This window comes from Vipera berus (genome assembly GCF_964194415.1).
Source record: "Vipera berus genome assembly, chromosome: 13".
Lineage (NCBI taxonomy): Eukaryota > Metazoa > Chordata > Lepidosauria > Squamata > Viperidae > Vipera > Vipera berus.
The window spans coordinates 5,773,531-5,789,058 of record NC_138216.1 but is presented as its reverse complement, the minus strand read 5'-3'; the positions used below and the strand labels follow the sequence as shown (position 1 = coordinate 5,789,058).

The 15,528-nt window shown below is 42.0% G+C and overlaps 1 protein-coding gene across 1 annotated transcript; it reads left to right on the top strand.

Moving 5' to 3' along the window:
- Nucleotides 1–3,133: 3,133 nt before the first annotated feature.
- LOC308673915 (acyl-coenzyme A synthetase ACSM4, mitochondrial-like) lies at nt 3,134–14,251 on the top strand (the record flags this gene model as incomplete). Its single annotated transcript, XM_081337964.1, has 13 exons — nt 3,134–3,319; nt 4,460–4,670; nt 5,816–6,026; nt 6,798–6,941; nt 7,648–7,804; nt 8,486–8,565; nt 9,635–9,758; nt 10,403–10,483; nt 10,981–11,082; nt 11,724–11,851; nt 12,883–12,982; nt 13,067–13,186; nt 14,165–14,251. The coding sequence occupies 13 exons, from the start codon at nt 3,134–3,136 to the stop codon at nt 14,249–14,251; spliced, it is 1,731 nt and encodes a 576-aa protein (XP_081194090.1).
- Nucleotides 14,252–15,528: the final 1,277 nt, after the last annotated feature.

Below are 15,528 nucleotides of genomic sequence, written 5' to 3'. Positions count from 1 at the left end.
CTTGTAAGTTGAGGACTACGTATATTCCTTTCCGCCAGTCTTTTTTCCTAACGTGAAATTTATTTCCTGAATAGTTTGATGAGCGAAGGCCTAATAGCCGATAAAAAAAAAATAAACAATGAATACCTTGATTAAGAACGCCAAGCTGGATATCCCAAACCGTAGCATAAACATTCAAAATGAACGTTCTTGGAAAACCTGGAGATGATGCAACAAGTTGGACAAGTATTAGGAACAAGCCCAGCTCAACAAACGTCTAAGTTGCCACATTTAAAATGAAATTTTTATTAATAACCCAATGTGAAACCCAGTCTAAACACCTGGCTGACTTTGCGACCAACATAATAATTGCGTTCATCATGAATTTCTCCTCTCAACTTTATCTCCTGTTCAATTGTTTTGGAATCATGAATATCATCATCCACATTTTTTTGTTTGGGTTAATTTCACTGCATTGGGTTATATGCTAGCTTTAACTTTATTTTTTTTTATTTTTCCCCCCCTCTGATTTTTAATGGCTTGTTTTAATATAATTCAATATTTATGCAAACAGCCATGAGGCTTTTGGCCATAGCATGTCAAAGTTGAGTAAATGGAACATGCTGAAATGCAGCTCTAGAACTAAGTAAATATTTAGCACATTTTTTTAAAAAAAAATTAAGCAGCTGCTATTACTCCTACTAAGCATATTGTTTGAGCAACCGACTGGATCCTTGTATATCTTCCATCCTGTCTCTCATCATTCCTACCCTTTTTTCATTGTCTTGTCTGCAAAAATTTAACCTTTTAACAAGGATTGGCTGCACTCGTGTCAGAAGAAGCTGCGATGAAGACCTGAACCATCTTGCCAGGCCATCCAGGTTATCAGTCGTATAACCTTGAAGCGGGCTGGATTAAGATCATTGTGTAATAATGTGTTCTGTCAGCAGCCATTGGGAAAAGCACCGAAGGGGCAGGAGAGAAGATAAAGATTTGTGGAAGGACTGGGATCCAAGATCCCCAAAGACTTAATTATATTGTTAAGTAGGAGAAATCAAGCTTCAAAGAAAGATAGCTGACCAGAACTAATGGGACAAACTCAAATCCCCAAGACATCTGATCCTTGAATGTAGGGGATGGAATAAGGGGGGGGGGAAAATCAAGATAACTTGTTGTGTGTTGTTTTGCCATGTTTATTCTTAGGCCAGAGTTCATAGTTTCCTCCTTTCAAAGGCGGAATTCAAAGTCAATTTTGGGATAATATTTTACAAGCATGTCAGTTATTAAAGGAGAGACGCAGTGAGCTGGTTTGAATTGCACTGTGTCCCGCAACTATGGAATTATATTTAAGGGGTACAGTTGTAAACCATCAGAGAACTTGGAAAGACAACCAACATTACCAAGAAGTTCTTCTTTCACAGGTTTTGGGTTCTCCAATCGGTTTCTTCTCTAGCACAACTTGCAGGTCAGTCTTTTCCAAAACTGCTCCCAAATCTTCAACAGGGCATTGACAACGTTACTTGAAATTGTGTTATCCAATTTCTGTTGACTCTTAAGAGACCACATAGATAGGTTTTCTCCAGGAAGGTCTGTCCTTAAGTTGATCTTTCAGCTCTTCCCTTTTTTATATATAAATCTTATTAAAAGCTTTACAGAAAACTTTAGTTAAGGTAAAGGTTCCCCCCCCACATGCATGCTAGTCGTTTCCAACTCTAGGGGCCGGTGCTCATCTCCGTTTCAAAGCACTTGTCCGAGGACGTCTCCGTGGTCACGTGGCCGGCATGACTAGACGCCAAAGGCGCATGAAGCGCTGTTACCTTCCCACCGCAGTGGTCCCTATTTTTCTACTTGCATTTTTACGTGCTTTCGAACTGCTAGGTTGGCAGAAGCTGGGACGCGTAACAGGCGCGCGCTCTGCTACGTGGCACTCGGGATTCGACCCGCCAAACTGCCGACCATCTGATCGACAAGCTCAGCGTCCTAACCCACTGAGCCACCGCGTCCCTTACAGAAAACTTTAAAAAGTAATAAATTAACTCAAAGAGGGAGGGAGAATAAGGAAGGAAGGAAGAAAAGAAGGAGGGAGGGAGAGAAAGAAATGGACGAGAGAAGAAAGGAAGGAAAGTTGCAATTTTCTTTGCAGCAAATATAATACAACTGCAAAATTATCTTTTACTCAATGAGGTCACTTTCTCTATTATCATTTTTTTCCCCTAATCATCAAAACCACAAGTCATAGGTGCATTTTTTTTCTATTTCATGCCAAAGTCTATAAGAGGTTTCTAGCCAGCCATAAAAGTAGATGCTGTTCATTTAGTCGTCCCTGCAAGTTCCAATCATTCTCCCATTGTGGATAGCTTGACTCTTCCCATTTTTTAGCATAAAATAATCTTGCTGCAGTTGTCACCTACAAAAACAAAGTTCCATAAAGGTAAAGGTTCCCCTGTACATGCATGTTAGTTGTTTCCGACTCTAGGGGCCGGTGCACATCTCCGTTTCAAAGCCGAAGAGCCAGAACTTGTCCGAGGACGTCTCCGTGGTCATGTGGCCGGCATGACTAGACGCCAAAGGCGCACGGAACGCTGTTGCCTTCCCACCGTAGTGGTCCCTATTTTTCTACTTGTATTTTTACGTGCTTTTGAACTGCTAGGTTGGCAGAAGCTGGGACGAGTAACAGGCGCTCACTCTGCTACGTGGCACTTGGGATTCGACCCGCCAAACTGCCGACCTTCTGATCAAGAAGCTCAGTGTCCTAACCCACTGAGCCACCACGTTCCATAGTTTTTCCTAATTGCCTGCCTATTTATTAGTCCCAAAAGACAAGAGTCTGGATTCAGTTATACTTGAAATCTCCCCAGTCTTCTGAATTAATATATATATTTGTGTCTGATTTTATTTTGGGTTCTTTTACATGTCTACCCGACACGATAAAGTGTCCCTTCATGCTGTGTTTCCTTCAACTCTTATAATGGTGCACACGTTTAGCTGAAAGGGTGGTTATAAAAGTGCAACAAGAAATAGTTGGGAAGAACTTTGATTTCCCTGCTGATTTATTTGTTTGTTACTTTATCCTTTTTAATCTCTCTCATCTTGTAGGTTAAATCTGTAGGGGCTAATATTTGCTAACACCATTGAATTTTTTTTTCCCCCAGCCATGAAGACTTCACTTTCTTTCTACGCGATATGGAAAAAGATCCCCAGATTATTTCCGAGACATTCCAGATACATCAGCAATCCTATATCTGCACAGTACGAAGCTGTAAGCCAGGGACAGGATCAATTACCAGAGTATTTTAACTTTGCAAGTGATGTGCTGGATAAATGGACACAAATAGAAAAGGTAAATGTTCTTCTATTTGAGTAAGATCTTCCTTCGTTTCTAAAGTATTGCCATCCCTCAGAATGGACATTTTGACCCAGACACTTCACTCTATCCTATTAATCTAGGATGACCCTGCTAACCTACCTTTGTGGTTTTTTCCAGTTAGCTGGGATCAACTCCAAGTGGCACTCAACTTTCATTTAGCGACTGTTTGAAGTTACAACAGCACTGAACAAAATGACTTGCAACCGGTCCTCGCAATAGTGACCATCACAGCATCCCCATGTTCAGGTGGTCAAAATTTGGGCGCTTGGCAACCAAGCACTGGAATTTTGATCCCAGGAACATTGGGATGCTGTGATCCTCATTAAATGTGTGGACTGTTAAGCCGTTTTACATGTACTTTACTATAATGGCAGCCTCTCGTTCATGTGATTCAGAGTAATTGGATACAAGATGGGCGGCAAGTAAATTTCATCTCTCAGTCAATCAATCAATCAATGGGATCACTATTTACGATCTTCCCAGTTGGCTTCTGACAACTTAAGGATCACATGGTTCACTTCACTGCCTGATTTGCTTAACAATCATAGGTCATAATGGTCATAGAAACTGGGCATGACTTACTTAACGACCGCTTTGCTTAGCAGTGGAAATTTTGCTCCTAGTTGTGATCGTAAGTCAAGGACTGCCTGTAGCAGCCACCAGGAATCACATTCCCATTCGGAAAAGGGATAGGGGACATTGAATGACCCAGAGTAGCAGACCAAAGTCAGCTGCAAAATGAGTTTTTGTCCATCAAACTGTGCTCACGGAGAAACATTTAATTTAATGAAGTTTTAAGACAAGAACTATTTCTCTCTCTGTTTTAAGAATAAGCATTGACAGAGTTGGATGGGACCTTGGAGGTCTTCTAGTCCAACCCCCTGCTCAAGCAGGAGACCCTAGACCCAATGTCTTCTTAAAAGTCTCCAGTGTTGGAGCACCCACAACTTCTGGAGGCATGTCGTTCCCCTGGTTGATTATTCTCACTCTCAGGAAATTTCTCCCTATTTCTCCCTCTTGGATTAGTTTCCATCCGTTGCTTCTTGTCTTGCCTTCTGGTCCTTTGGAAGAATAAGTTGACCCCCTCTTCTTTTGCGGGGATTCATTTTGTAGGCTGGGAAAAGATCATCCAACCCAGCCCTGTGGTGGATCAATGGAAGAGGAGGTGAGGTCAGGTGGAGCTTTGAAGAACTGGGCCTTTACTCCAGGAAAGTGGCCAATATCCTCACTGACCAATGTGGACTACGCAAAGGTGACAAAATCCTCCTCATCCTCTCCCGAATTCCGGAATGGTGGCTGGTGACCACGGCTTGCATTAGAACAGGTCAATTTTTTAAAAAAATGACATTATTTTTTATTTACTTTATTTGTTTAATTTATTTGCCGCCTCTCTTGCCATGGGGCTGTCCTGGGTGGCTTGTAACAGTAAGAAGGAAGAAATGAAAAGAGTGTAAACAAAACAGAAGTAATATAACAGAACGATAAAATAAACAATGAAAAAGGACAGGTTTTAGAGAAAGCATAAAAATTGATCAACTAATTCAAAGAGGGAGGGAGGGAGGAAGGCAGGCAGGAAGGAAAGGGGAGAGGGAGGGAGGGAGGGAGGGAGGGAGGGAGGAAGGAAGGAAGGAAGGAAGGAAGGAAGGAAGGAAGGAAGGAAGGAAGGAAGGAAGGAAGGAAGGAAGGAAGGAAGGGGAATATATCAATATGATTAAAAAAAAGATAGACAGTAGAGAGCAGAGAGGAAGGGGGAAAGTGGCGTCTGCTATCAATCTATCACAATCCAATCCATTACAATCAACAGACTAGGATAGAAAAGGACGCAAGTAGAGAACTGTGATCAAGCCAACTCTTGAAAGCAGCTTTCAGATCTTGATCAGATCTTGATCTGGCCAGGTTTCCTCCCTTCGAGAGAACTTGCCAAACAAAAAATGTAGAACTTCTAAAACAATAAATGCAGTCCATATGTTTAGTTGACTCTTCAGAGTTACAACCCCCCCTGAAAATAGTAACTTAGGACTGGTTTTTCACACTTATGACTATTGCAGCATCCCCTGGTCAAGGGATCAAAGTTCAGGGGCTTGGCAACCGGCATGTGTGTGTGACAGTTGCAGTGTCCCAGGGACCTCGGATCACCGTTTGATCCCAAGCTGTCTCCTGACAAGCAAAGTCAACGGGGGATTCGCTTAACGCCTGCATAATTCACTTAATCACCCCGGGGGGGGATAAAGGTCATAAAACGGGGCGCAACTCATGTATTTATTTATTTATTTATTTATTTATTTATTTATTTATTTATTTATTTATTTATTTATTTATTTATTTATTTATTTATTTATTTATTTAATTAAATTTTTATACCGCCCTTCTCCCGAAGGACTCAACTGCCTTGCTTAGCAACCGAAGTTCTGGGCTCAGATTGTGACCGTCAGTCAAGGACTGTTACTGATCTATTATTCAACCTTGCAGGAATTGTGGCCATCCCCGCAACATCGCAACTCACTGCTAAGGACATCGAGTACCGACTCCAGGCTTCGGGAGCCAAATGTCTCATCACTACAGAGGCCTTAGGATCTGTAGTGGATTCCATTGCCCCACAGGGCACCTCCCTGAAAACCAAGCTGCTGGTATCTTCTGAAGGCAAGCAAGAAGGCTGGCTGAACTTTGAGGAACTGCTCAGGTGAGCCTCTGGGATAGTTTTATTTCTCAGGATGCACCAGCGTGAATTTATGAGCTATAATCGTCCCTACCATGGTGATCTTCCCTTGCTGGAACCTGAAAGAAAGAGTTTGGTTTTAGCCTGTCTAAATTATTCCCCCCCCCCCCGAGTTTGATTCAAGATGCTGGTTTTGAGGTCAGTCTAGATTTACACTGGAGGGCAGACAGTCCTTGAATTAAGACTACGTGAATAGAGGGGTCATTAAGCAAATTGGGTTTCCCCCTTTGATCTTGCTTGTCGGAAAGTCGCAAACGACGATCACGTGACCCTGGGACACCTCCACAGTCCTAAATGCAAGGCAGTTGCCAAGCGTCCAAACTCATCGCTACACAAAGGGTGGTAGGTGGAGGTTGTATATCAAGAGCAATGTTCTCAATACTGAACATGGGAGAACGAATCCAAAGATGGAAGCCCTTGCTTTCCCCAAAGAGAGTTCAAAATTCGTTCCGCGGCCATTCTACATAAGGATCAGTAAAACTTCACTAAAAAGGGTGAACGTGTTTAAAACCAAAGAGCGTCAAGCAATAACATTCGATGTTTCTTCCAGCCAGAATATAAACAGAAGGATAGATGAGTAAGCATATAAATTTAATAAAAGGAAATGAAATGAAGTATTGCGATCTGCTAATCAGCAAGTATAATATCGTATGGGGGGTTGAAGGTGACTGCTTCAATAGTCTGTGTTTCTAACATTTTCAATTGCTGGGGATGGGGTTTTTTTTAATTATACAGAGAGGCGCCTGACAGCCACGCTTGTGCGAAAACCAGGATGAATGATCCCATGTTGGTTTATTTCACCAGTGGAACCACAGGGGCTCCCAAGATGGTTGAACACACGCAAGGAAGTCTGGGGTTCAGACCCATCATTAGTCAAAGGTCTGAAAGAAACTCCCTCAAAATCTCAGTGGGAATTCATCATAGGGAATTCATTGTTAGATATATTGCATATGAATATTCATAGACAAGTATATGATCAGCACACTCTTCTTTATAATTATGTAATGCTGTTGTGTTCAGAGGCTGTGTGTTAACTGATTTTAAACGTGGCTGCTTAAGAAACAAGGGCAACAATTTTAGATATAAGAATATCATAGAATCATAGGGCGGGAAGAGGTTTGGGAGGTCCTCTAGTCCAACCCCCTGCTCAAGCAGGAGGCCTATACCATTCCAGTCAAATGGTTGAGCAGTCTATTTTTGAAAACCTCTTGTGATGGAGCAACCACAAGCCCAAGAGGAACATTCAGCCGAACCTACCATACATGGTTATTGTGGTGATTAAGCTGAGGAAGCTAACATTAACTGGGTTCTTCAAAAGCCCTTCTACTGTAGAGAAAAGCGTAACACATGAAAAAACAAACAAACATGCGAGTAGCTAAGATGCCAACCAGCCATATCCTTGAATACGACTTGTCCATCACTGAGTCAAACTCATCACGTTGAATGTCTGTCAACTATTTAGTTGGCTTTGACTCCATTCCATCAATTTCATCAGTCGCTTCCATTCCATCCATTTCCATTCAGTGGTTGACTTTGTGGGTCCATTAAATTGCTCCTCACAATATGGTTTTCTTTGTTTTACCAGATCCTGGTTATATACAACCCCTTCAGACATTGTATGGAGCACAGCAGATACAAGCTGGGTGGTGGCTGCCCTGGGTTCATTTTTTGATCCATGGGTTTTGGGATCCTGCGTCTTCATCCATAACCTACCAATGTTAGAGAAAACGACCGTCCTAGACGTAAGTTGACATTTCTTGGACCTTCATGCTTCTTTATTCATTGACAGAGTCTATATGGCCACCTACTTCACTTAACAATCCTAAATGTCTCAAAACCAAAGTCTGAAGACTTGTTTATCAAGATCTAACCTAGCTCAATTCTTGACGAGTTGCTGGATACCGTATACCTAGCGATAAATTTATTTATTTACATTTTGCATTTCCAGATCATCCATCTCCCTCAAAGAGGGACTCTGGGTGGTGTGCAGTATGGCATCAAAATATAAAAAAGGAGCGTAAGACTATTAGAGTCGAAGTTCGAAATTAAAATTCGGGAAGACTATAAAATTGCAAGTTTGCAAAATTTATAAAAGTATACATTTATAACATTTATAAAATGACAACATTTTGTATCGTTAAATAATAGCAACCCATGAAACCTGCATGTCCCAGGAGTCAAGCTAGCCTCACAAGTATTATACTCCAGCCTAGGAGGTGTGCAAATACTTCTTCCAGTATGAGTAGGTGAAGAATCTTGAACCTCACCTTTGTGTCTTATCCTTTCTCTGTATCAGCTCATTTGGGTTAGAAGTCAACACAGTTAGCCTAACACTGAATGTATCAACCCTTGGATTAGTTCATTGTGTAATTCATGCACAACTTTTGCTTGGCTTCTTATTTATACACCTGTATTCTTTTTAGACTTTCTCCCAATTTCCAATCACCACTTTCCTGAGCCCTCCTACCTTCTTTCGCCTGTTCTTGAGGGAAGATTTCACCAGGTATGGCGGGAAGCAATTTTTTTAAAAAAAAATGTGTGTTTTTTTTTGTTAAGGATGTTCCTCCTTTCAGAACCCATATTGAAGTTTATCCTTCCAACCTGCTCCTGAGGGTCTCAGAAAGATAAAACGTAGGTCAGGGGTGTCCAACTTTGGCAAGACCTGTGGACTTCAGCTCCTAGAATTCCCCAGCCAACCAGGGGAATTCTGGGAGCTGAAGGGCACAAGACTTAAAGTTGGCCAAGGTTGGACACCCTTGATCTAGGTCAGGGGTAGGCAACCTTGGCTCCTTTATGACTCGTGGACTTCAACTCCCAGAATTCCTGAGCCAGCCATGCTGAGGAGAAAGGGAGAGGTTTGCATGCTGAGACATGCTAGCTCAGGAATTCTGGGAGTTGAAGTCCACGAGTCATAAAAGAACCAAGGTTGCCTACCCCTGATCTAGGTTATACTTTGTGTTCAGCTGCAGATTAGTTTTGGTTCAGGGTGTTTTACAAACTCAGCTGTAATTGCTTATAAACCACGTTTTCTAGTAGAGCATGAGGTGGAAACTCGGTTGTGATTTACGTAATAAACAGTAATGGTTTAATGATTTAACACCAACTGAGTTTGGTTTAAAGTCCAAAGTTAACTCAAGAGAAGCCCAGTAAGGAGATATGAAGGTTCTATATTGAAGCTCCCATTGATACAGAAGTCTCCTCATTAACCTTGTTAATCTCAGTGACCAAGAGTCAAGACCGTCCGTTAGTTGCACCATGGAAGATTTGTTCAAGGCTTATATTTAAGAATCTAGTCAACTAAAGTTCAACACTAAATTGGTGCCAGATAAAGATCAATGGAACTCAGAAGTTAACCTTGGATCATTTGTGAGAACGCAATGATTCTAAGCTGATTAACACACTTAACTCCACCCACCCCCTTCTTCTGCTTACTCTTCTACACTTAACGGTTCCTAAAATGAACCTCGCTCTCAATAATACTTCTAGCAGAATTCTTTTGATGCTTTCTTTATAACCTGCCCCAGGATATTAATGTCCACCTTCTTAAAAATCTTATGTACACTCTCATTAAGTTACAAGTTCAAGAGCCTCCAATACTGTATAAGTGGAGGAGAACCCATAAACCTTGAGGTGATGGAACAATGGAAGAACAAGACAGGACTGGACATCTATGAATTATATGGACAGACAGAAACCGTAAGTCCTATTTAATTCGTAGTGGCTTTCTCACAATTATTTTAAAACTTTGCAAGACTCCCAGATATGTCTAGAGCAGTGTTCTTCAACCTCAACAACTTTTAAGGTGTGCGGACCTCAACGCCCACAATTCCCCACGGATGGCTGGGGAATTCTGGGAATTGAAATCCATCGATTTTAACTTTGCTGAGTTTGAGAAATACTGCTCCAGAGGATGGAACATTGTTTTACCTTTAGAAGAAGAGTAAAGGAAAAAAAAAATTATAATTGACATAGTTTGGTAGATGTTGGCTTCTAATAGTTCAAATGTTTCCTACCGAGCAAATATTTTATGTTTGGGGGGCAGTAAACTATAGACACTACTGAGGAAAAAAAATATAGACAAGGTGATTGGGAATCCAGTTCTAATTGATCTATAATAATTTATCAATAACGCAAAACAAGAATAAGCCTAATGGAGGTGAAATTACAGTCCTCTGCATACGTCTTTGTGAGTAAGCCTATTGAAACAGATCCCTCTGTGAATATGGGTGGGCCAAATTGTATGTGTTCCTAAAACCATGGGAAAAATGAGGAGGCTGTGTGTGTTTGGGAGTACGTGAACGTGCATTTATTTCTGAATAAAGTCATTTTCTTTTATACAGGGATCAATTTGTTCAGTTCCCGAAGGAATGAAAATTAAGCCTGGCACCATTGGAAAAGCACTTTCCCCTTACGATGTCCAGGTTGGCATTTTCAACCTTCTCCTTCGTATTAATTTTCAAATTAAATGCATTCACGCTATCAAAAGAGATTACAGGGAGTCCTTGACTTGTGACCGCAACCGAGCCCAAAGTTTTGTTGCTAAGCAAGACAGTTGTTAAGTGAGTTTCGCCCCATTTTACAACCTTTCTTGCCACCCTTGTTAAACAAATCGCTGCAGCTGTTAATTTAGTAACACGGTCGTTAAGTGGATCTGGCTTCCCCTCATTGACTTTGCTTGTCAAAAGGTCGCAAAAGGAAGTCATGTAACCCCGGGACACTAGCAACCGTCATAAGTACATGCCAGTTTCCAAGCATCCGAATTTTGATCACGTGACCAGGGGGATGCCACAGCAGCCATAAGTCCTTTTTTTTCCCCAGTGCTGTCGTAATTTCAGTCACCAAATTAGTGGTTGTAACTCGGGGACTACTTGTCTATCCAGATAAGGGCCAGTGTTTGAGTCGTTTATTTCTTTTCTAGATTGTAGACCAAGAAGCAAATATTTTGCCTCCTGGGAAAGAAGGTGAAATAGCGATCAGAATAAAACCCGAAAGACCCCTTGGTTTGTTCACTCAGTACATTGTAAGTAAACTCTCTTGTAGCCTTGGAAAAATCCCAGTCATTCTTTAAGGCTCGGGAAACTCCTTTATTTAATAGGAAAATGTGTCACAATCTTCCTTAATTTTACTCAGAGTTTCTAGAGTTCTTAATCATTTCCTGCAGGAAAAAACCAGATATGTCTAAAAAATGGGTGTCCATCCATGGCTGGCTGGGGAATTCTGGAAGTTGAAGTCCACAGGTCTTAAAGTTGCCAAGGATGGATACTCCTGGTCTAAAGATACAAGAGCTGACTGAGGAATTCTGGGAGTTGAAGTCCACAAGTCTTACAGTTGCCAAGGGTAGATATTCCTGGTCTAAAGATACAAGAGCTGACTGAGGAATTCTGGGAGTTGAAGTCCACATGTCTTAAAGCTGCCAAGGGTGGATACTCCTGGTCTACAAGAGCTGACTGAGGAATTCTGGGAGTTGAAGTCCACATGTCTTAAGGTTGCCAAGATTGGACACCCTTGGTCTAGAGAGTAAATTAGATTGTGTTCTTTTCTTTGTATGGGGGAATACATCTTTACTGACCTATCCCAGTGGCCTATGAAACTCTCCCTACAGACTTCCATTGAAGTGGTAGTTATATGGTTGACTGTGTCCTTCTGAAATGTTCTCCTCAGGATGCACCACAAAAAACAGCTGCCACAGAACATGGGGATTTTTTCTGCACTGGAGACAGAGGAGTGATGGATGAAGATGGCTACTTTAGGTTTATAGGACGAGCTGACGATATCATCAAATCATCTGGGTCAGTTTCCTTCCTGTGGGTTATTTATATATAGCCCTCTAGAGTTGAGAGAACCTTCCAATTTTGCAAACGTGGACCGCCAAGGCAAACATCAAAATGTCTTACAAATCAATGCTCTCTCTCTCTCTCTCTCTCTCTCTCTCTCTCTCTCTCTCTCTCTCTCTCTCTCTCTCTCTCTCTCTCTCTCTCTCTCTCTTTATAAAAGAGATCTGAACCCTGGGTCCCCTTTGGTGCCAAGGTCAACCGGTGAGGTCTACCCATATTTTTCTGCCATCTGTACTTTCCACTGAGATCAGACCCTGGCTTAGATCTGAATTGAAATGAAAAGTTGGGGTAGACTTGTGGGTCATTAGCCCACACCCGTGGTCTTCTGCCTCCAATAATTTACTTTCTCAGCAGGATAGCCCTTCACTTAGTTACCCTTCGAATTTACAATGGGACTGAAAAAGTGACTTATGACTTATTTTTTCACACTTACGACCAACGCAGTATCTCCATGTTCGCGTGGTAAAAAATTGGGTGCTGGGCAACTGGCATGTATGTAATGATGGTTGCAGTGTCCTGAGGTCATGCGATCTCCATTTGTAACCTTCCCATCAGGCTTCCGACAGGCAAAATCACGTGGGGGACGGGGGGGGGGCAGCCTGATCCACGTAGCAAATCCAGTCATTCACTTAACTGTGGCAAGAGAGAGAGAGAGAGAGAGAGAGAGAGAGAGAGAGAGAGAGAGAGAGAGAGAGAGAGAGAGAGTGAGTAAAATGGGGCAAAACTGAGCAACTGCTGCACGTAGCAATGGAAATTTTGGACCCAGTTCTGATTGTAAGTCGACAATTACCTGCAGTTCTACAGGCTTGTAATTTTACTGGGTTGATGATCTATAAGGCAGTATTGTGTACAGATTGAAGAGCCGCTAACGCACTTTACGTTCCCCAAAATGGCCCATCCCCAGTAGATTTGAGAACCATTCGCCTCCTGGTTTATAAATGTATAAATTTCCCCAGTATCCATTGACTGGAATCCCTTTTTCCTAGCTATCGTATCGGACCGTTTGAAGTCGAAAGTGCGCTCTTGACACACCCAGCGGTAGCAGAGGTTGCGGTGGTCAATAGCCCAGATCCAATCAGAGGAGAGGTAAGAAGACGCCACCCTAGCAATAATCTCTACACCAGGGGTCTTCAAACTTGGCCCTTTTATGACTTGTGGGCTGCTTTTTAGGTGGTAAAGGCGTTTGTGGTGTTGTCTACGGGCTACTCAACACACAGCAAGGAGAAATTAACCAAGAAACTTCAGGAACATGTCAAAAAAATGACTGCTCCTTACAAATACCCAAGAAAGGTAAATATTTATTCCTATATTGGAAATGTGTTGAAAGACAACTGATTGATTGATTGATTGATTGATTGATTGATTGATTGAACTGAAGATATGAATATGAATCTGAGAATCCTTGTTGCTCCCAGTGACACAGAACTGAAAATAGAGTAGTAGAAAAGTAGGGCTAGAAGGGGCCCTGGAGAGGTCTCCTAGTCCAATCTCCAGCTTGAACGGGAGACCCTATAAAATTCCAGTCAAATGATTGTCCAATCTCTTCTTGAAAAGCTCCAGTGATGGAGCACTCATAACTTCCGGAGGTAAGTCATTCCACTGTTCAATTGTTCTCACTTTCAGGAATATTCTTAGTTCTAGATTGAATCTCTCTTTAATGATCTTCTATCCATGACATTTTCTCATCCTGACAAGAAAATCAAACCCCTCTTCTCTGTGAGAAGTACTGAAAATTGGTATCCTATCACCCCTTAGTCCTTTTCTTTGTTGGACAAGACAACCCTAGTTCCCTCAATAACGATGTCAATCAATATTGACATTACACAGGACATGTCCATTCATTTAGAATTGACATTACGAATGACAGTGAATAAAAGGTCAAGAGTTGTCTCTCCTTAAACAATTCTCTACTAGTGCTCTTTTCAAAATCCAATGACAAAAATGTTGTCCCTTCTTGGAAAAACCTAGTCGCCTGATATATTTCCTGGTTTGAAGACTGCTTCAAAAAAAAAAAGAAACGAGGCTGTCCAGGTCTTCACAATGGGAAATGTTGGCCCTTGCGTTCTGTCCTGGAAGACTAGGATCCCCTTCTTTTAGCAAGCGAAATTTCAGCGCCGATGTTCCAACTGATTTAAGAGAGGCACTGAAATGAGGGGGGGAAAAAAAGGATTCCAGGGTATTCATCGCCGATGAGTAATCAAGTTTGCAAAGACAATCTCATCAAGATCTACATGGCCTTTGTTTTGCATTTTTTTCTGTCTTTAACAGGTGGAATTTGTCCAGCAGCTACCAAAATCCCCAACAGGGAAGATCCGGCGGAACGAATTAAGAGACCAAGAATGGGGCCGAGTTTAAATCGAGAGAAAGCTTGCTTTATACATTAAAAGTGGTCTTCCTCAAAACCATGTAGCAAGAAGATGTTGCTGATGTCAACATGAAAGAGAAATCTAGAGGACAAGTAGAATGGGATGGGGTGGTTAAGATCCTGCACTTTCTGACTGGGCAGAACAAGGTTCAAATCACCGTCGGTCCTAGAAATTCTCTGGGCTCCTCTTTCTAAGCCTTGACACTCTCACAAGATGCTGGTTGTTGTCGAGATACACAACAGATCCCTATGTAAGTTACTTTGAGGTCCTAGAGAAAAGGCAGGAGATAAATCTAAACATACCAACATTTCTCCCAGTTCAAGATCTATTTCCCCCAATGTGTCTGATAGTACGTTGTTTCAAAAAGAAATAAGAGCTCAACCAGACAACTACATGAATAGAAAATTATCTCATTGTAAGAATGTTGACCCTGTAGGCATCTGGTCTGTCTTCACTTTGCATCTGTGGTATTCCCATTTACCGTCATTCAAAGCTAGTCGGAATTAGGTTAACAATGAAATTGTAAGAGGTTAGGCCACGTTAGGTAAAAAGTAGGCGTCAGGTAGCACAAACACACTAACAAACTAAGCTAACAAAGCTTATTCCAAAACCTAAGCTGGAACTCCTGAAAAGGTGCTACCAAATTCCTTCCAATTAATTAACACTGAAAGTTTAAGTTTATTGAATTTATATACCGCCCTTTTCCCGTAGGACTCAGGGCGGTTTACAAAGTATTTAAGAACATCAATACAATACAAGAGTTAAAAACAGTTAAAATAATTAAATTTGATCCCTGAGAGGAAAAAAAAAACCTCTCAGCCTAGGCCGGAAAGCTCAAAGAGCCAGGTCTTCAGGTCCCGGCGGAATGACCGAAGGTCGGGGGCAGTCCTAAGCTCCACAGGCAGCTGGTTCCACAGGGCAGGCGCACCCACTGAGAAGGCCCTCCCCCTGGGTATTGTCCGCCGGCAGTCTTTTACAGGCGGCACCCTGAGAAGGCCCTCCAAGTGGGAGCGCACAGGACGAAGGGAACTTGATGCTGGCAGCAGGTGTTCCCTCAAATATCCCGGACCCAAGCCATTTAGGGCTTTATAGGTCATCACCAGCACCTTGAATCTCACCCGGAGGGCAACCGGAAGCCAATGTAGCTTGCAGAGTAGAGGTGTTACATGGGAGTTAGCTAGCAGGAAGCATAACTAACAGAACTCGCTTTCTTATGCTCTGAAACCACCAAGGTGTTTATATCCTGATCCACAAACTTCCATTTTT